Source organism: Pyrus communis, chromosome 1 (genome assembly GCF_041283825.1).
Source record: "Pyrus communis isolate YQ-2024b chromosome 1, ASM4128382v1, whole genome shotgun sequence".
NCBI lineage: Eukaryota > Viridiplantae > Streptophyta > Magnoliopsida > Rosales > Rosaceae > Pyrus > Pyrus communis.
In genome coordinates, this window is record NC_142565.1 from 7,537,194 (window position 1) to 7,557,117 (window position 19,924).

At 35.9% G+C, this 19,924-nt stretch overlaps 2 protein-coding genes across 5 annotated transcripts; both read left to right on the plus strand.

Moving 5' to 3' along the window:
- Positions 1 to 1,623: 1,623 nt before the first annotated feature.
- Positions 1,624 to 9,920, plus strand: LOC137721532 (aminodeoxychorismate synthase, chloroplastic). The gene is given in 15 exon segments (XM_068460624.2): positions 1,624 to 1,767; positions 2,336 to 2,719; positions 2,905 to 3,036; positions 3,432 to 3,499; positions 3,695 to 3,759; positions 3,951 to 4,017; positions 4,720 to 4,980; positions 5,068 to 5,194; positions 5,607 to 5,929; positions 6,164 to 6,243; positions 6,478 to 6,580; positions 7,436 to 7,518; positions 7,934 to 8,551; positions 9,271 to 9,608; positions 9,611 to 9,920. Coding segments are annotated over 14 exon segments (2,736 nt in total). The 5' UTR covers positions 1,624 to 1,767; positions 2,336 to 2,388; the 3' UTR covers positions 9,751 to 9,920.
- Positions 9,921 to 12,690: 2,770 nt separating this feature from the next.
- On the plus strand, positions 12,691 to 19,699 carry LOC137721093 (chorismate synthase, chloroplastic-like). 4 transcript variants are annotated; one of them, XM_088695454.1, is made up of 13 exons: positions 12,691 to 12,916; positions 15,553 to 15,703; positions 15,896 to 15,972; positions 16,082 to 16,140; positions 16,637 to 16,720; positions 16,809 to 16,901; positions 17,564 to 17,644; positions 17,834 to 17,965; positions 18,157 to 18,259; positions 18,405 to 18,499; positions 18,604 to 18,669; positions 18,914 to 18,998; positions 19,366 to 19,699. In XM_088695454.1, the coding sequence occupies exons 1-13, from the start codon at positions 12,793 to 12,795 to the stop codon at positions 19,491 to 19,493; spliced, it is 1,278 nt and encodes a 425-aa protein (XP_088551580.1). In that variant the 5' UTR covers positions 12,691 to 12,792; the 3' UTR covers positions 19,494 to 19,699. The 4 variants fall into 4 exon arrangements, with proteins under 4 accessions (XP_088551580.1, XP_088551584.1, XP_088551582.1 ...); XM_088695456.1 differs by lacking the exon at positions 12,691 to 12,916 and adding an exon at positions 15,351 to 15,453; XM_088695458.1 differs by lacking the exon at positions 15,896 to 15,972 and having other exon boundaries at positions 12,705 to 12,916.
- The last annotated feature ends 225 nt before the right edge of the window (positions 19,700 to 19,924 follow it).

A 19,924-nucleotide genomic window follows, 5' to 3' on the forward strand; every position in this document is an offset into this window, starting at 1 on the left:
ACGGAATCGACTAACGATAGAGAGAAAGAAAAAGGAGAGTATATACCGTCGGCATATGTTTCACACTAGGCAAGCGCGCAACCAAATTTCAATAGTGAATTGCTTGATCATCCACGTTAACATTTTGAAGCCTACCAGGCACTTCCCCACGCATAGTAAAGCACGTTGTTTAGGTTGCGATTGACAAATGCTAAAGCACTTAACATTTGACGAAGCCGACCATGCGGAGGGATCGGCCGTGGAAAATGGAGTTTGGATCATCTGCACTAGTTCTAGTTGTATATCTAGTAAAAATCAAAATTATAATAACCAAGAACTAGAGTGCACCTTTTATAGATCTCGTTTCTAAAACATACCGTTGAATTATTAGGCAAGTAGATCTGATTAGATATTTATAGATTATGTTCATAACTTAAAGTAAATAATATCGTTTCATAACTTAAAGTAAATAATATCGTTTGTTCAAAAAATAGAAATCGAGTACAAAAAAAACCACCAAACTTTTACTCCTGTCTCTCTAGATTTCAAATGATATTTCTCCATTTGTGCTTGATAAATTATCATATTAATGAACCATGAATCTTTAGACTTAGGGCTGGTTTGGTATTGCTGTGCTTTGAAAAAAAACTGATTCTGCTGTGCTGTGAGAATAAGCGGCTGTGAAATAAAGCAGTAGAGTGTTTGGTAAACTTTTTTGTAAAAGTGCTTTTGAAAAAAAAAACAGTATTATAGTGTTTGGTAAACTTTTATGTAAAACAGATGTGAAAAAAAGCCGATTTTTCAAAGCTGGGTTTTGCAGCTTCTTGTTTTTGGCTTTTTTTCACCCAAAACTGTGAAAAAAAACTGAAGCTGAATTTTTACCAAACACAAAAACAGCTCCCAGCTTTTTTTGATACCAGCTTTTTTCAAAATCACCTCAGTACCAAACCAGGTCTTAGAGACCAACTAATACAATTAAAAATTAGAAAAAAAAAGGGACGGTTGATGCCATCCTTGAAATCTAAAGAGAATCTTATATGTTAAATCTTATACAAAAATATGAACAAGGATCTTCTTTGGATTTTCTTTATGAGGATCTTGAAAATTATCTAATCACATTTGTTCATCGTATATCGTGCGGTCAATTTTTGTCAATTACTTTTTATATTTAATTTTAAATAAAAAAATTTATAATAATTTTTTATCGCACGATATACAATGAACGTATGTAATTAAACAATCTCAGAATCTTTACAAGGGTGATGTGTCGATGCTTATTTCAAAAATATATTAACAAGTGCCAGTCCAATTTCTATCATAAAAAATATTAATAATAATAAAATAAAAAGGTATAGCCTTCTGATAAACCAAACAAAATAGTAAAACGGTGCTCTTCGCCCCCCACCATTCGGCTTTGGAAGTCTTAACTCGAATGAAGGAGAGGACCATGTAGCAGCCAAGCAAGCCGCAACATGCGGCCCAGGTTTTCCCTCCACAACATGAATCTTGATCCTTCCGCCTCCAATTTCTCTGTCCGTTTCGTGTTTGTGCTCGTGGGTCCCACATCCCTCCTTTCCGTTTCCCACTTTCCGCTGGCGGGTAGTCTTCTTCTTCTTCTTCCTCTCTCTCTCTCCTCCAATCTACACCACCACCAACCGGGGCCCATTTCATCACCAACCCTACGATTTCTCTCTCTCTCTCTCTCTCTCTCTCTCTCTCTCTCTCTCAAGTTATAAATATATAACCCAACAAAGTTCACAAGTATTTGCAGGTCCCTAACTATCTGAGGTTATCTTCTCATCTTCTTCCTCTTTTGTTTTTCCTGTGTCTGCAAGTTTTTGTTTTGCTTTCTGGGATTTTTTTGGCCGGCAGAATAAGTGGTAGTTTAAGCATGGGATTATTGACTTGAAAGTAATTTTCTTTAGCTTCCTACGATTAATTTCAGATGTCATGTCAGCTACATATTTGTCACATATTTCATTATTCCACATTTTGTATAAGGAAATGAACCCATTTGGTTCATGGTTTAGCAGTCACCACTAAAGATAGCATATTTTCGGGCATTTGTTGTCGGATGAGTTTAAATTTCAAGATTTATTAGCATATGGATTAAAAATTACATTCATCTAACGACAGTTAGTGCGGTGGTAGAAATGGCATTCCAGGTGTTGTAGTGTAGTAAACTGTTGTTAACATGTCAAGGTGTATTAACTATAACTTTTGGGCATTCAGTGGAGTAGTTAAGAGTGATGAGTAAATTGTTGTTATCAAACCATTTAATTGGGGATGCTGGAAAAAGAATAATCTTGGAGTACAGGAAAAAGAATATTTAACTCTCTGCATTTTTGTGTTGCAGAAGCTCTGGTTTGGGCCCTTGTGTATGATTTTAACATTCTCAGTCGTACGAAAATGAATTTCACTTTGTGTTCGTCATCTTCCGAGCTCAGATACCCTTTGGTTGAGGGGCTGCCATATACAAACAAGAATATGCTAGAGTCTGAACCCTTAGTGAAGGTTGATAAGTTCAATAAGAAGGATAACACTCAAGTATCTAAGCATGATGCTGGAAAGCTCGTGATGTCTTCCAATTTGATGCCTCAGTGCTTAAATGGATCATATGTGGGAAAGAATAACCTCAAGGAACCTGGGTGGAAGCTGGAATTTGTGAGGACATTGTTGATTGACAACTATGACAGCTAGACTTACAATATATACCAGGAGCTGTCTGTCATTAATGGGGGTACGTTTTACTCTAACCCCTTCCCCTGTCTCTATGTATCGAATTATGTATGTCCTGTGTCCGTTTATTATTTCCAAGGGCAAAATGTTTGCATCATCTATAACCTGGTTAAGGAAAATAAAAACTATACTTGATGTTAGCCTACCAAAAGTTGGCTCTGACATTTTGGCTTCTAATTGTGCCAGTGCCTCCTGTGGTCGTGCGGAATGATGAATTGACATTGAAAGACATCCGCTATTACTTGTATGAAGAAACTTATTTTGACAATGTTGTTATATCACCTGGACCTGGTTCGCCAACATGTCCAGCAGACATAGGTGAGTTTTTCAGAAGTGAATTTATCTTTGCCATGCTATTTCTGCGCTTATTTCCACGATGTATGGCAGAATAGTGACTAGAAGCACATATGCAATAGTTCAGCAACTATCTTCTTTTTGAGTTATTTGTTACTTCTGAATTCCATCTGGGCCAAAAATAGAAAGATGAAGGCTTTATGTTGATAGCCCTTATGCTGCAGACTAACAGGATAGGCATCACTCTCAATAGTTTTCAACATGTTTTAGAATATCTATATGCACCACGCATATATGTTTCTCCTCTGTTGGTTTTTCTTTCTCTTAGAGTTCTTTTTGCAGCCCTTTTTTTTTCCGTCTGGTTTCAATGCTAAAGCTTTTTATGATTATTTCATTTAGAAACTATTTGAATCTGTCAGGCATATGTCTTCAGGTGCTGCTTGACTGCTGGGATATCCCTATTTTGGGTGTTTGTCTTGGGCATCAGGTATTTTGGTTTTATACTTCTTTTTTTCTTCTTTTAACGTACCTAGATGCTTAAGAATTTGAAATAGTTACATATAAAATAAGATCGTTTAGGAAAGAGTACAATAAATCAACTATGTGACTCTAAATGCTGCTCCTAAAATCATATATACATGCCAAGTGATGTTGATTCTCCCGGATGCCTTTGGTTGAACAGGCTTTAGGTTATGCGCATGGTGCTAAAGTTGTCCACACTCCTGAACCAGTCCATGGGCGGTTGAGGTATTGTTATGTTTTGTTACAAGATTTTGGTTCTCACTGGTGCATAATTTTTTCTTATATATCTAGTCATGACTAATTGGAAATATGCTTTATAATTGAAATTTTGGATTGAAGCTTTGGTGTAATGATTTTGTTGTTTCCCGTTGGTTCCATTTTATTAACTTTCTACTCTTTCCTTTTCCCCAATACAGCGAAGTTGAGCACAATGGGTGCAGACTTTTCAATGACATCCCTTCTGGTCACAATTCAGGATTCAAGGTCAGTCTTTTCTTCAACTGAAAGATCATTGGTTTTTTGCAATCTTGTATATTGTAATTAAGTTAGCTGTACCATGGTAGGGGTATCCTTGAAAGATGTCATATATTTCAAGCTTGCTCTATGACATCGGTCTGTTTTGTTGAATTTTTATATCTTCCTAAAAGTTAATCATCATAAGAAAAAAATAATTTAGTATTTCCAGTTACATGTTCACTTTCAGTTTGCTACTAAACAGTAGGTAATTGTTGAGAATTCTAATGTTCAATCCAGATGATTCTGTTCTGTATACTATGATGTTGAAAACCATTTTCTCTGGGAAGAATATGTGATTAGTAATTAATTTGTGCATATACATTCACTTTTTTAAAGTCCACTAAGATTAAGTTTTCATCTGAACTCGAGACACATTGCAATCATGTATTTGAGTTATGATTAATATTTAACTAAAGTCACATACTTTCAAAATCCCATCTGTTTTTTTGCTGAACCAAAGTTAGTCATTCCTCAGGTAAAAAGAAAAAAAACTTAGAAACTGGAGAAAAAAACTTAGAAACTGGAGAAGGTTAAAGATGGTTTCTTGAAACTATAATGTTTTAATGTGGTTTTGCTGAAAGTGCATGCTTTTGCTACCATGGACCTTTTGGGGTGATTGTGAAACTTATTCTTAACTATGCTTAGCCATACGACTTTACCTAATTTCAGGTGGTCCAGTACCATTCACTTGTCATAGATGCTGAATCACTTCCAGATGAACTCATTCCTATAGCATGGACTTCCTCCATGGATGCACTTTCTTTCATCGAAACCCAGAAGTCTGATTTTTCCTCGGAATATGCTGCAGGATATTTTTCAGAGAAACTGAAAAATGGAAGTTATTCACCTTTCAGTCATTCTGGAAAAATGCAGAGTGTAAAGGTTCTCATGGGCATTATGCATTCTACCAGACCTCATTATGGTGTGCAGGTGTGTTGCATGTTCATTGCTTTTGTGATTATTTGGGCTCTGCTTTTACGTGCAATATTCTCTTGACTTTATCTGTGACCCTCACAGTTCCATCCAGAGAGTATTGCAACCTGTCATGGAAGACAGATATTCAAGAATTTAAGAGAGATCACTGAGGAGTATTGGCTGAATTCGAGACCGTCATTCATCAAGAAGCGAAATTTTGATTATACAGGTAAACTAGAGCTCTTTTCCCAGAACACCTTTTATCCTCTTCTTTGTTATATGTCCTTTGTCAATATTTCTCTCTGCCGAAATCTCACTTGCTCGCACGCATATCTGCGTGCGCACATGCTAAGTCACATGAAGACATTGCATACTTTCATATGCATGCCAATTTTTTTTATGCTTTTCTGAGGATGATTTCGGAAACTTTCAGGGGTTTTGTTACGCATGTGATTTCGATCCAAATTCCTTTTTGACAAACCTGAACATTATGTTTATTTGAAGGATCCCACAGATGTCTAGAACCCCAGCTGTACTAATTTCATTTGTTTGTATTGTTATATGCTTTATAATTATTATCATTATTATTTATTAAAATATAAACTGCCTCTAACTTCAACTGACGAGTAAAATTATTTTAGCATGCTTGCAGATGCCGCAGCGACTGTTCACAGAAGTTCCTGGACATCAGCAATTAGTAAATAATGCAGATGGTCAGCTATATAGCAAGGCTTCTAGAAGTAGCTTATTACAGAACAGTGAAAGTAACGCAAGTTGTTCTGGTATGGTCGATATGGTAAACCTTTTGCATCCAAGCGCTGGTGTTAAATATCTGAAGTTGAGATGGAAGAAATTTAAGCACTTGGCTGGTACAGTTGGTGGAGCAAAAAATATTTTCTGCGAACTGTTTGGACATCATAAAGCTGAAAACACCTTTTGGTTGGACAGTTCATCGATAGAAAAGGTTAGTTTGATGTTTGTCCATCTCACATTATAACTTGTTTGGTAGGTTAATTTCACTTGTTCCTGCTTACTAGTTACAAATCTTAGCAAGAGTTTTCCTTCTCTCATGATGCTTTGTGAATGTTTAGTTGAAGCATTTGACATTATCATAATACCTTAGTTTTATTTTGAGTAGCGGTCGTAAAACCATTATTTCTTACACATTGTCTCTGTTTCTGTTTTCTTGAATGTTCAGAGAAGAGCACGCTTTTCATTTATGGGAGGAAAAGGTGGAACTCTTTGGAAGCAATTGACCTTTAAATTATCTGAGAGAAGGTATGACTGAGCAATGAGCATTGATTCGGGAAAATTCGAACTTTTGGTTTTGTGTGGATTTTTGTTCACTGATGGTGGTATCGTGTTATAACATGAGATGGAAGTACCATTAGCTAACTACCTTCGTTCTTCAATAATCCTATTGAATTCTTGTGGAATTATTTGAAGTTCTTTTCTAGAATAAAGCTCTTATGAGTATTTTAATGTTATGGTGATATATACCCCATTTTTCAGTGAAAAGATTTTGAAGGGAAGTGGTTTTCTATCTGTTGAGGATGCTCAAGGCTCTAGCAGCAGCACATTTTTGGACGAAGGTTTTCTTGATTTTTTGAAAAAGGTATTAGTGAAATTACAGCTTGTGGTGTAGTCTTAGACCTACTCCAACTGTTGGAATAAAACTCAAATTTTAGGTTCTAAACTTACCCCAACTTGCTCCAACCCGGGCAAATGTGAGTTAAAACCCAAAACTCATTTCTGGGGCAAATTTAGCCCAGGATTCCCCCTGGGTTAGTGGGGCTGACCCATCATATATGTGTATTATTTTTAGTTTTATATTTATAAATTCATCAAATCAAACGGCTAAGATCTAATTTGATCAAATCAATGGTAAAATAAAAATAAAAATCTAACGGTCCAAATTTAAATCCAACGGCTAAAGTAATTAAAAAAAAAAATTATTTTATGTGTTTCATATTCTTTCGTAGTGTTCCATGAGTTTCATGGTGCTAGTTTAGTGATTTTTCAATATTTATCGGAATCAAAATATTTTTAGGTTAAAATGTTCATAATATTAAATTATGATAGTCTACATAATTTCCATTTTTTTTTTTTTTTAAGTTTAAGAAAAAAATTATCCTAAATTTATTCTTTTATGGGCTAAAAATTTAACCTAGAAAGATTGGAGGAGAAAAACTGTTTTTGGGTTAACACCTAAATTTTCTTGGTTAAAAATTTTAGGTTTTAAGTTGGAGATGGCTTCTGAAGTTCCCCTTATCTTGTTTTGTTTCTGTTCTTGAATTATTGGGATTCTATCATTTTTCCGGTGGTATACTAAATACAGATCATCTCAGTGATCATAAACTTATGTCAGAATGCTTCTTCAGTCCATTTGGAATATGTTTGTCTTTTATTTTGTTACCGTGTTCAGTCCTCCCAGTGTGAAGTAATATCGGCTACTTGGTCTTTGTTTCAGGAGCTCCTGTCATTTTGTTACGATGAAAGGGATTATGAAGGCCTTCCATTTGATTTTCATGGTGGATATATTGGCTACATGGGGTATGCAGTTAAGTTTATTTGAATGTAATGTTCTCGGACCATCCTTTTATTCTTATCCAGTACTCGGTGCATGAGTTCAATTTTTGTTTGTTTGTTTTAGTTTGTGGCAAACTAGTTTCTCAGAACTTGGTCTCTTGCAAATTCTACCAATGTTTTTATCGGCTTTCCTATGTTTTGGCTGCTTTTTGGTTTAATCCAATATGGGCAGTTGGCTCTGAAGAAATTGATTGAATCTTAGACATCTCTGATAGATTTCTGATTGCCGTTCAGTTGTAAGAAGTCATCATCTCCTTCCTCTGGTTTCTGCTTTTCGGATATTTATGCTTGGATTGAATTTCAGTTGTTATCCAAAAATATTAATTTCCACGGTTCTTTATGTTAGCTGGCTAATATTCATTGATTTCATGTTATACAGATATAGCCTTAAAGTTGAATGTGGTGCATCGTCTAACTGCCACAAATCCAAGACTCCAGATGCTTGCTTTTTCTTTGCCGATAATCTTGTAGTTATTGATCACTGCTCCGATGATGTTTATATACTGTCTATTAAGGAAGAATGCACAAGTACGACGCCATGGTTGGACAATACAGAACAGAAGCTTCTCAGCTTAAAAGCTTCAACTACAGAGGAGGGAGGTGAGCCAACTTTACAGCCTCTTCGATCTTCGGAATGTCAAGGAAGTTTTATAGTTGATAAATCAAGAGAAGAGTATATAAAAGATGTCGATAAGTGTCTGGAATACATTAAAGACGGTGAAAGCTATGAATTATGTCTAACAACTCAGACGAGGAAAAGAATTGGGGAAATGGATTCATTAGGACTTTACCTTCACCTTCGAGAAAAAAATCCAGCACCATATGCTGCCTGGCTTAATTTTTCAAAGGAAAACCTATGTGTCTGCTGTTCTTCCCCAGAGCGGTTTCTACGGTTGGATAGAAATGGTATACTAGAAGCAAAGCCCATTAAGGGTACTATAGCTCGTGGTGCAACACTAGAAGAAGATGAGCAACGCAAATTACAACTGCAATACAGGTAAAATCTCTCTCTTTTTTTTTTTTTAACAGGATTGAACCATTATCACATATCTTTTTCCCATTTATATAATTATTGTCAAATTGATGACAATTTTGGTCCGGTGAAACAGCTGCTATCAGAATCCTAGTTTTCTACTATTAGCTAGATTTATTCTCACTTTCTGGTCTGGGATGCATTTTCTCGTGTTTGAGGTCTAAAATTAACTTGACACAAATGGTGACTAAATAGTACTTCATTAGCATCTGGGAGTGACAACACATCCTCCCTCCTTAAGAATGAGGGTGAGCGATATAAGATCTAGGGTTCGATATCCAGCTAGTGTGTATGCAGTTACTTGGCAAGAAAGAAATGAAGTGGTTTTCTCTCCCTTTTTATGAATTAGTATCTCTTTCCCTCCTCTACAGTGAAGAGCTATTCTCAGCCGACCCCACTTAATGGGATACGGCTTGGGTGTTGGTTGTTGTTGTTCTGCTCCGGGATGTGTTTTCTCATGTTTGAGATTTAAAATCAACTCAACACAACAGGGACTGAGTAGTACTTCATTAGCATCTGGGAGTAATGACACATCCTTCCTTTTAAGAATGAGGGTGGGCGATACAAGATCTAGGGTTCGATATCCAGCTAGTGTGTATGCAGTTACTTGGCAAGAAAGAAATGAGGTGGTTTTCTCTCCCCTTCTATGAATTAATCTCTCTCTCTCTCTCCCCCCTCTACAGTGAAAAGGATCAAGCTGAAAATCTGATGATCGTTGATCTTCTGAGAAATGACCTTGGGCGTGTATGTGAGCCTGGCTCTGTTCATGTGCCCCATCTGATGGACGTGGAATCATATGCTACTGTTCATACTATGGTGAGCACAATTCGCAGGAAAAAGCGGTAAGATGTAAGTGCAGTTGACTGCGTGAGAGCAGCATTTCCAGGGGGTTCAATGACAGGTGCACCAAAACTGAGGTCAATGGAACTTCTTGACTCAATCGAAAGTGGTCCACGAGGAATCTACTCACGCTCCGTAGGGTTTTTCTCATATAACCAGACATTCGATCTCAACATAGTTATCAGACTGTTGTTATACATGAGGGTGAAGCTTCAATAGGCGGGGGAGGAGCCATTGTTGCGTTATCAAATCCTGAAGACGAGTATGACGAAATGATACTGAAAACAAGCGCTCCGGCAAAAGCTGTAACGGAATTTCTGTAGGGATTGACAATCTGCACTGTATTTCCACAGTTTTCCTTGTGGTGAATGTTTTGGTAGTGTCAAAGAAGATACAGGCCTGTGGAAATAGCAGGCAATATAGCTTTGTTTTTGTTACTATTGAATTCATTATTCATTTTAACAAAACAAAAAAAGGGATGTTTCTTAATTAATACCTTATTCCAAATTCATGAATTAATTGTCCTTATTTCCAAATCAACTTCATTTTGGTCATAATGAATAATATTTTGCTACTCAAAAGATGAGTAGGAGTTCCTATTCAAAACTGTTCTTTGTCAATTTTTAGAACATCGTGTTTATTATTTGAACCATTGATATCATAAATCATTCTATAAAGCCGTCTCTGGAAAAAAAATCAATTAAAATTAGTGTCGATTAGTTATCGAACTTTATAAAAACATATTAACGGAATTAATAAAAGCATTACAAATCATTTCATCTATATGTTTGCTACAATAAATTGACTAAACGACTCAAGTTTAATCTGTTTTTGCAGAGATAATCTTTACAAAGTGATTCTTAATACGAACGATTTTAATCATAAGTACAAAACTCTGTAATTTGAACACAAAATATTTTAAATATGAAATCCTACTCATCTTTAAATAGCTAAACATTCTTCATCTACAAATATGTGGCAAAGTCAACCACAACAGAGGAGGAATGTCTGCTTGCCCAATTTAGCCTTACAGTTGACACCACCTACCCAATCCGACCCCAAAAGTCTATCAAAGTACCAAACAAAATTATCACAAAGATCATCATTAAGAGACTAAAACCTCTGTTAGATCTTTGCATCTCTCAAAATCAAGGTGATTTTGCTCTAGGTAGAGCCATTTAGGATAATATTCTTATTGCTCACGAAATGTTTGCTGGTTTCAATACGATGAAAAGAAGAACTAGAGCTATGGGTGTCAAGCTGGATCTAGAAAAGGCTTATGATTACTTACACTGGGAGTACATTCGGTATGTTCTGCTTAGATTTGGTTTTGATAACCGTTGGGTTGATTTAATTATGGAATGTATTACTTCTCCTTCATTCTATGTGCTTATAAATGGGTGACCTCATGGTTGTTTTTATCCGAAGCAGGGAATTAGACAAGGGGACCCATTGTCCCCTTATTTTTTCATCATTTGTATGGAATCATTAATTAGACACCTCAATACCCTAACAAATAATACGAAGTCTCATATTGGTATTTTGTCCTAACCTAGAGGATTTAAAATCACAAATCTTGTGTTTGCTGATGACTGTCCCCTGTTTGCTAAGGCCACAACGAGGGGTGCGAGTAATATTCTTCAAATCCTTAATATGTTTTCTAAAGCAGTGGGCCAACAAATAACTTTTCATAAGTCGTCCCTGTATTTTTCCAAGAATACAACTTCTCCAACTAGAATTGATATTGTTAATATTTTACATATTCAACATAAAACTACTATTGGTAAGTATCTAGGAATTCATAATATTGCTTTATGGAAAGACCAAGTTAATGGTAATGAGTTACTTAAGAGGGTTAAGTAAAAACTAGCAGATTGGAAAGCAAACACTCTTTCGAGAACGGGCAGGCTTACTTTAATTAACTCTAATCTAACAGGTATGCTTAATCATGTTATGTCTTACTTTAAGTGTATTGACAAGATTGTCAATAAGCTTAATAAAGAGTGTAGGGATTATTTTTTGGGGTAGGGACAAGAAAATATTTCCAGTGGCTTGGGATTCGATCTGTGCTCCTAAGAAAATGGGAGGTTTGGGAGTTAGAAGACTAGATCATTTCAATAATGCTTGTCTCACTAAATTGGGTTGGAAGGTAATGATTGAAGAGGATAACTGGTGGGTTAAGTTAGTAAAGAGTAAGTATCTTAGAAAAGAAAGTTTTCTAGATAATAAAATTAGACATAATCATTCTTTTGCTTGGAAATGTATCTTGAAAAGTAGGGATGTTATTCTTAAGGGTATGAGATGGAGAGTGGGTAATGGTAGGGACATTTTGTTCTGGTTCCATAATTAGGTTTTTCCTTACCTGTTATTCCATCTTTTACCCAATATTGACAACCAAAACATTAGTTGGGACTTGAAAGTCAAAGAATTTATTGATAACTATTGTTGGGATAGGAGAAAGCTTTCGCAAATGGTTAGTAATGAAATTGCAAGGAAACTTTGTAATATTACAATTCCCTTGCAGGATTCCAAAGATATGCTTGTTTGGGGTCCAAATACAAATGGTAAGTTCTCTGTTAAATCAGCTACTTGGATCCAAAAAAGGACATTGACTCAATCTACAAAGCATAAGTTAATTAATAAGATGTGGAAACTTAATATTCCTCCTAAAGTTAAGATGTTTGCATGATTGTTCATTCGTAATAGACTTCAAACTAGAAAAAGATTAAGTCATATTGTAACTAATAGTGATAAGATGTGTCCTTTTTGTAACTCCGTAGATGAGGACCAAATGCATTTATTTTTTAATTGTGCATGGTGTCACTAAATTGATTTGGGACCCTTGTTCAATTAAGCCAAGCAATTTCACTAATGCTAATTTCAACTCGGTGGTAGATTGGCTAAATTCTTTAAAATATGTTGATAAAGAAGTTCCTAGTGATTTAAGCTTGTGTTTGCTTCTTTATTGGCAAAAATTGGAATGATTGTAATAATATTGTGTTCAGAAATGTTTTGCCCATCCCTCCAAGATCTAAGATATTGGCCATATCTATGGATGAGAAATATCTTAAAGCCAATGATAAAGGTTTGAGAAGAAATACCAATGATAAAGGTGAGCGATATCTGGTGTTTGCGCTTGTCGTGCGTGTGAGTTGGTGGATAAATTAATGGATTGCAGTCATTGCATGAGCCACGATGTGCTGTACCCCTCAGCCGTGGTCCATTGCATGGCTGCTACGAAGACAATACCGGAAGCACGGCGTACATTTCACTCCCTCCATATTTTCCTTCTTCTTCCTCCTTTTTCTTCTCCTTGTTTTTGGTTGTCGGTGGGCTGAGAGTTTCAGTGGCCGGGTTCAACTGCCATGGCTTCCTCTCTCGTTTCCATACCATTCCTCGGAGCTCCAACCACCAATGCCCTTTCTGGTCTTCGGACCACCTCGTCCTCCGTTCAATTTGTGATGCGCCGGAGAACCGCAAAGAAACTACGTCAGTCTCTCTCTCTCTCTCCCTATTTTTGCCCATTTGGTTGCTTACTGTTATTTAACTAGGAATTAATTTAAGTACTTTTTTTGAAGATTTATTTGCATTTTTATTTCGTCAAAGTATTTTTAGTCATTTTAAAAGTACGTTCAAACGAGCTTTTAAGCTTTTTCGATTTAATTTTTGTATTTCCTCAGTGTGCGAGCATTTTTGTTATGGGAAAATTAGAATCCCCTACAGTTTTTCTATATTATTTAGATTAAACATATGTATCTTTTTAAAATTTAATTAAAGTGTTTTAACCAGTAATCATCTCTATTTTTAAAAATTAAAATAATTTTTGAATTTATCCTTTTATCTACATGATGCACTTTTCCTTATTCAGTGGACGTATTAGTAATTAAACTATATTTTTTCTTCTTCCAAATAAGTTTTTTCGATCATAGATTTTTTTTTTTTTTTTGTTACGCAAACGTTTAATATTAATTTTTTTTTCCAAATGGTTTTTTCTTTTTCAAGTAGTTTGTGATCAACATAAAAGCTCAGTGTAATTTTTTCAATTTTTTTGTGAAATTATATAATTATATTTTTTTTTCTGTGTTTTTAAGTATAGTTGTTGACGAATTATTATTAAGTACAATACATTACGTATATATTATCTAATTTGAATTTACAAAAATCATTAATTAGTACGTTTATTTGTAATTTTAGTACGTTTAATTTGATACATATTGTTAATATTGGTACATTATTTTTGTTTTGGTATGTTTTATTTTGTACACATTGTGTATTGGTACGTTTATATTATTCTCAATCTTATTTTGTTTTAACATACTAAAAGAAAAACTTATTTCAGTACGTTTGATTTTGGGGGATTTAAAAATATTTTAAACTATTTTGAAAAGAAAATATCTTAAATCGTATATAATTATTGCTAAATTGTAGCATTATTGTGAAAATAAATTGAATCTAACCAATTTTTGTTTAATTACAATTATTTCTAACGGAAGAGAGTGTAATCAAAAGGCTAGATTATAGGAAATTTGTTACAATATAATGTGCATATAGTACCAAAATTATGACAAAAAAAGAATTTAATCAAATAACTAAAAGACATGGATATTTGATTTAGAAAATTCAAACTGAAACGCCACTATCAAAAAGATCTCTTTTGTTATCTACAATGCAGCCACTGAAATTATCCATGTGCGCAAAAATCATGAACCTTTTGTAAAATGATAATCTTGTTTCGGCTCAAATAAAATGGTCCAACCCAAAGCAAATGCATGCTTACACTGTGTCAGAAAACTCTAGAAACATTAGGAAGGCATATTGCAAGTTGTAAAATTGTGTGGACATAAAGGCAAAGTCTAAGTCGGTGTGCATTAGTTGAAAAAATCTAGCAAAATTACAGATTTGTACTAGACGGCAGCAAATTGTGTGGCTGGGCATTAGTTGGAAAAAGCAAATTGTGTGGCTGGGCAATTCCACCGACTTGGTGAGGAGTGAGAAGTACGAAGTGTGAGGAGCGAGAAGTAAGAAGAAGCAACAAAGCTTTTAAAAGTGTTTGAATGTTTCTTTTTGCATTAATTTATTGTGTGAGAGTAAAAAACATCTTTGTATGTAATACTTGAGTGTTCTTTTTTTCTTTCTCTTATGTATCAAATTTCTGCTGTGTTACATTTTTCGTTGTGAGACAAACATCTACAAAATAATGAAGTCTTTTTAAGCCCCTACATCTTTCACTCTAAAGACTATAACTTATTAGCTTCTGCAATCACTAACCAAATTCCAAAACCCAACTTTTGAGCCATGTGGGGGACCAAAACGGTCCTAGGGCTATTCTAACATTCTCTTCACATAGGAAAAAAACAAGAATTGTGCCTCTGATTTCCGAAGATTTTTCAGGGTATTAGGGTCTCAACCATAATTTGTTCTTTATTTCCTTCATTAGGTTCGATTCAAGATTGATGGCTGTTATGTAGCTAACAGGCGTCAATGTGAGTTTTGGGGGATTCAGGTGATCAAAAGAGCGAGAGAGATGAAGTGGGCGAGAGAGCTCCCTTCATTCTTCCGCTTAGAAGGACTTTTATTTTTAATATGAGTAGTGATACTAGGCATGAGAGTTGAGTTGAGCAAGAGGATGACAAGAACGATGTCATACCAAACCCAAATGATGGTTCGGTTTTCGATTTTTCAAACCCAACCTACATTTAGGATACAAGTATCCAGCTTTTAGGATACATTTACACATTCAAAAAAGATAACGAGGATGAGTAAATTAACAGGAGACATTACAATTGAAAGTTGATGAATACAAAGAGTATCCCTCTAATTAAAACCTTGAATACAATTCTCACACTTCTTCTACTGTATATAAAGAGGATTATATTTCCAACTTTTCTTCTCCAACAACTCAAATGTACGTGAATTTGAATGAAGAATGATTTTTAAAATGTATATTTTTGTTGCTCTTTATATTTTTACTTGTATCCATAGCGCATCGTATAATTTTGAGAGATTTTTCGTATCACCTTATTGGGGTCGTATCCTATCGCCAGTAATATAAATTTGATATGTTAGAGATCGTAGTAAGTTACAACTTTGTTATCAATTCTGAAAGTTTTGGTGTTGAATTTCAGAGGTGCAGGCAGCTGGGAACATTACCGGGAATCATTTTCGTGTTACAACTTTTGGGGAAGCTCATGGAGGTGGTGTTGGTTGTGTAATTGATGGATGCCCTCCTCGTATGCCCCTCTCCGAAAAGGATTTGCAGGATGACCTTGACCGAAGGTATTCGATGTAGAGTTTGTGAGGCATTTGGTCTGGGATTATTGCATGCTGGCAGTATTAGTTTCCTTGGATGTATAGGTGTTTATATCGGGACATCAGTGTATATTATTCTATGCAATAATCATGGAAAGCTTCCTCTAAAATTGTTGAGTTGTTTTGATGCAAACTTGTTATGAACTTATGGGTTGTCAGGAGGCCAGGTCAGAGTCCAATTACTACCCTTAGGAAGGAAACTGACACATGCCAAATACTTTCGGGAGTTCATGATGGTTAGATCTTTGTGGAATTTTTGTGTGTGCGCGTTTATTTGGGATTTTGGTTCCTTTTGCAGCTGTCTTCAGTGGCGTGTATTCTATTTGATGTCATATTTGACTGCAGGAGTGACAACTGGGACACCAATTCTTGTGCTTGTGCCCAATACTGATCAGAAAGGAGGTGTAAGTATCCAGTCTAGAGGGCATATATATGAAGAGGAATGAAAACGGGTGGAGGGTTTAAGGACTAATATTTCTTTGCTCGTGTTTTTTTACCTTTATTTTTTCTGGGCTGTGGAATTTGTAGTTTTCAATCTATTTAATCATGCAACCATGGTTTTTGAAACTAGACAAAGCTTAAATATTTTGAAGTTCATCTCCGTATTAAATGTGTCGGATGCATGGTGCTTGTTTGAGGTGCCCAAACAATTTGCAGACAGATTAGATAAGTTGACGAACGCAATGTGAGTGCTGGGAACTTGATTAAATTGTATTTTGGGTGCTAGAACTCGTTATAGGGTTTACTGTTGTATTTCACTGATTCATGATATATAGGATACTGTACATTAACCATCGCATTTATACTCTGCATAATTGAGTCAGTAGTACAGACGAGCAGAGTTGTATTAGTTGGCGTTCTTTATGGTGCATGGAAGTAATTCTGTCGCTGGAATATCAGGTTTATGACGAAATGTCGGTAGCTTATAGGCCTTCGCAAGCAGATCGAACTTATGACCAGAAGTATGGTATCAGATCCGTGCAGGTAATGGTTTTAAGCTTAACGATTAAAGGTTCACAGGCGTATCTGGGAATTTCAGATACATAAATCTTAACCTAATTTGTAACTGAAGGGTGGTGGTAGATCTTCTGCTAGAGAAACAATTGGAAGAGTTGCTGCTGGAGCCCTTGCCAAGAAAATTCTCAAGGCTTTCTCAGAAACTGAGGTGGTTGTAGTAAACTATGTGTATGCTTAAATAATTGCACGGTGATGCCCGAGATTCCAGTTCGTTTAATCATTGTTTTTCTCCTTATTTTAGTACAGCCTTGTCGAATTGCAAATGTGTCCCGCTATTTGTTTTAATTTTACCTGATAAACTCAAGATGGACAGGAACACCTGACTTACAGTTGTCACTGAATAACTTATGATCTTTCTGTATAGGACATCCAAGTTGGTCGCGTCTTTGGATTCTTACGAAAATACATCTTCATTTGCGTTGAAAAATTATAAACTTATTTGAACCTTGAGAGTTTTTCAGAGATAAAATGGTTGTTACTAACGTAAATTTTTTTTGATAATTTGCTCAACAAATGATGAAATTTTCCATCAAAAAATTACACATGTATTGGCATGTCGAGTGCTTAGGCTTTCGGAACTGGACTTGACATGCACCCCATGTCCTTGTCAATACATGACAATCATGTCCCTGACCTTGGATCATGGCGAACGAGTACCTGAAGATTGAAAGAAAAGTTTCCAAACTTCTCTTGCCAATCTTGTGTGTCATAGATTTAGCTACATTATTGATATCATCTGCACCTTCTTTTACTGATTGCAATTCCTGTTATAATTTTGAAGACTTTTCCCTAATGTTTGTCACATTTCAGGTCCTAGCTTATGTTTCACAAGTTCAGAAGGTTGTGCTGCCCGAGGAATTGGTCGATCATCACACTTTGACACTTGATCAGGTGCGATAATGGATATTAATTTATGACTTTCGTAGCAAGCCATTCGAGAGTAGCAACCCAAAATGGGAGTCCTGGAAAAGGAATAACTTTCCAATCTGTCTCATTCCCTTATAACTTTCCAATCTGCCTCATTCCCTTATAAGGAAAAGGAATAACTTTATTTTGTGTTCTTTTGTGACATATTGCCAGATAGAGAGTAGTATATTTAGGTGCCCAGATCCCGAATATGCAGAGAAGATGAACGCTGCCGTTGATGCTGTCAGAGTGAAAGGGGAATCTGTTGGTGGTGTTGTCACGTGCATTGTTAGAAATTGCCCACCAGTATACTCTCTCTCTCTCTCTCTCTCTCTCTCTTCCCTTCACCTCGTGTTTCTATTTGCAAGAACATGTCTTCAATTGAGGGGCAGACTCTTTACCTTAACCACTGCAAAGTTACATTGCTCTTTCAGTGATTTGTTTAATCTTCATTAAGTCATATATGGAGAATTGCCGCTCATTTTCTTGCATCTCAGGGGCTTGGTTCGCCAGTCTTTGATAAACTTGAAGCAGAATTGGCTAAAGCTGCTATGTCAATACCTGCAACAAAGGGGTTTGAAATTGGAAGTGGATTTGCAGGTTAATATTCACCAACTTTGTGGGGTACTTAAATTGGACTTGATGATTGAAGAACGGTTGCAAGAATTTCTAGTATGACGGACTTTTTTAAATTTTTTTCTCCAACTGTATTTTGAATAAGTTCTTGTTCTTGAATGCGTAACAGGTACCTTTTTAACTGGGAGTGAACATAATGATGAGTTCTATTTGGATGATCAAGGAAAAATCAGGACAAGAACAAATCGCTCTGGTGGGATACAGGTACCTGTTGTAGATTCCCGTTACTTCTTCCAAATGTAGAGTAAGTTGGTAAAATGTTTTGTTGAGCATCTCTTTATACTGAAATTGTATATGCTGGCATTCAGGGAGGACTATCCAATGGGGAAATCATAAACATGAGAATAGCTTTGAAGCCAACAGCTACAATTGGAGTATGTCTGACCTCTCTCTCTCTCTCTCTCTCTCTCTCTCTCTCTCTCTCTCTCTCTGAGTACTAATTCGAAAAGAATATTGGTTTCTACACTACGTATTCATTATTCCTGCTGTATATATGGTCAATAGGAGAATTGTGAACCACACTCGGGTCTTTCTTTCGTTTATATGTAAATTCTTGTTAAATCATCAAACTGTATTAACTGACTAATCTGTCATGGTGGTTCTGTGGTATTTGTGCAGAAGAAGCAGAATACAGTGACTAGAGATAAAAGAGAGATAGAACTTAGAGCCCTTGATTGCTTTGATCCTTGTGTTGTTCCGCGAGGTACGTCTGTGAATGATATCCGAACTCTCATGCATCATTCTCTATGCACTTTCCTTTTGTCGAACTTGTTTTCCTTTCTTTTCTGCTATTAGATATAATTCAACAGCCGTATTTCACTAAGGGGCTCGGCTGTATGAATCATAGAATGCCGCTGTCCTCAGTTTTGCACCAAGTCTTTTGTTAGCTCTAAGTACTTGATGTCTTTTCATAAAGCTTCTTTCCAAGTCTTTCTAGGCCTTTCTCTACCTTTTTTGTCCTGAGACTGTTTCGTTATCGCACTTTGTGTATTAATTACATAGGCCATTATAATTTCAAACTCTCATTTTCGCCCTTGCTTACATATGTTTTGCTTGGTGGAACGGCGCAGCTGTGCCGATTGTGGAAGCTGCAATAGCCCTTGCACTCGTGGACCAACTAATGGCTGATTTTGCTCAGTGTCACATATTTCCTATCAATCCCGACCTACAAGACCCTGTGCGGCAAGCCATTGGTTGAAGCAATGGAGGCAGCTGCTTAGCACATTTGAAAGTAGACCAACTTTCTAGTGACTCTGTCACACTGGAATAAATGTGAGAACTTCAACTTTGAAACTGAACGCAGCTCACTCAATTGAATCCAAAGCTGGAATCTCCCCTTTTCATTGGTCACAAGATATGAAAAAGTGAAATTTTATTTGAACCCATATATAATCTCTTTCTACATCCGACTTATTCTCTACAGTCTATACTCATATTATTTTTAATTAAACTATCAAATATCTCTTTAAATCCAAATTGACTACCTAAATAGAACTACCCTGACAAACCCAATCCAATATGTTAATTTAACTTTACACCAATTTAGAAAATAAAAATCCAAATGTTCTGCTATTCGAGGTGTAAGGAGAGCAGTCAAATGAATGATGTTTACTACAATATGTGAGTGAT

What these genes read in the sequence shown, in the direction of transcription:
- LOC137721093 (XM_088695454.1), top strand. Translation starts at nt 12,793, where the DNA reads ATGGCTTCCTCTCTCGTTTCCATACCATTCCTCGGAGCTCCAACCACC. An exon ending in ATGGTATCAGATCCGTGCAG is followed by an intron (nt 16,721 to 16,808) that starts GTAATGGTTTTA and finishes TTGTAACTGAAG; the next exon opens with GGTGGTGGTAGATCTTCTGC. An exon ending in TTGTTAGAAATTGCCCACCA is followed by an intron (nt 17,966 to 18,156) that starts GTATACTCTCTC and finishes CTTGCATCTCAG; the next exon opens with GGGCTTGGTTCGCCAGTCTT.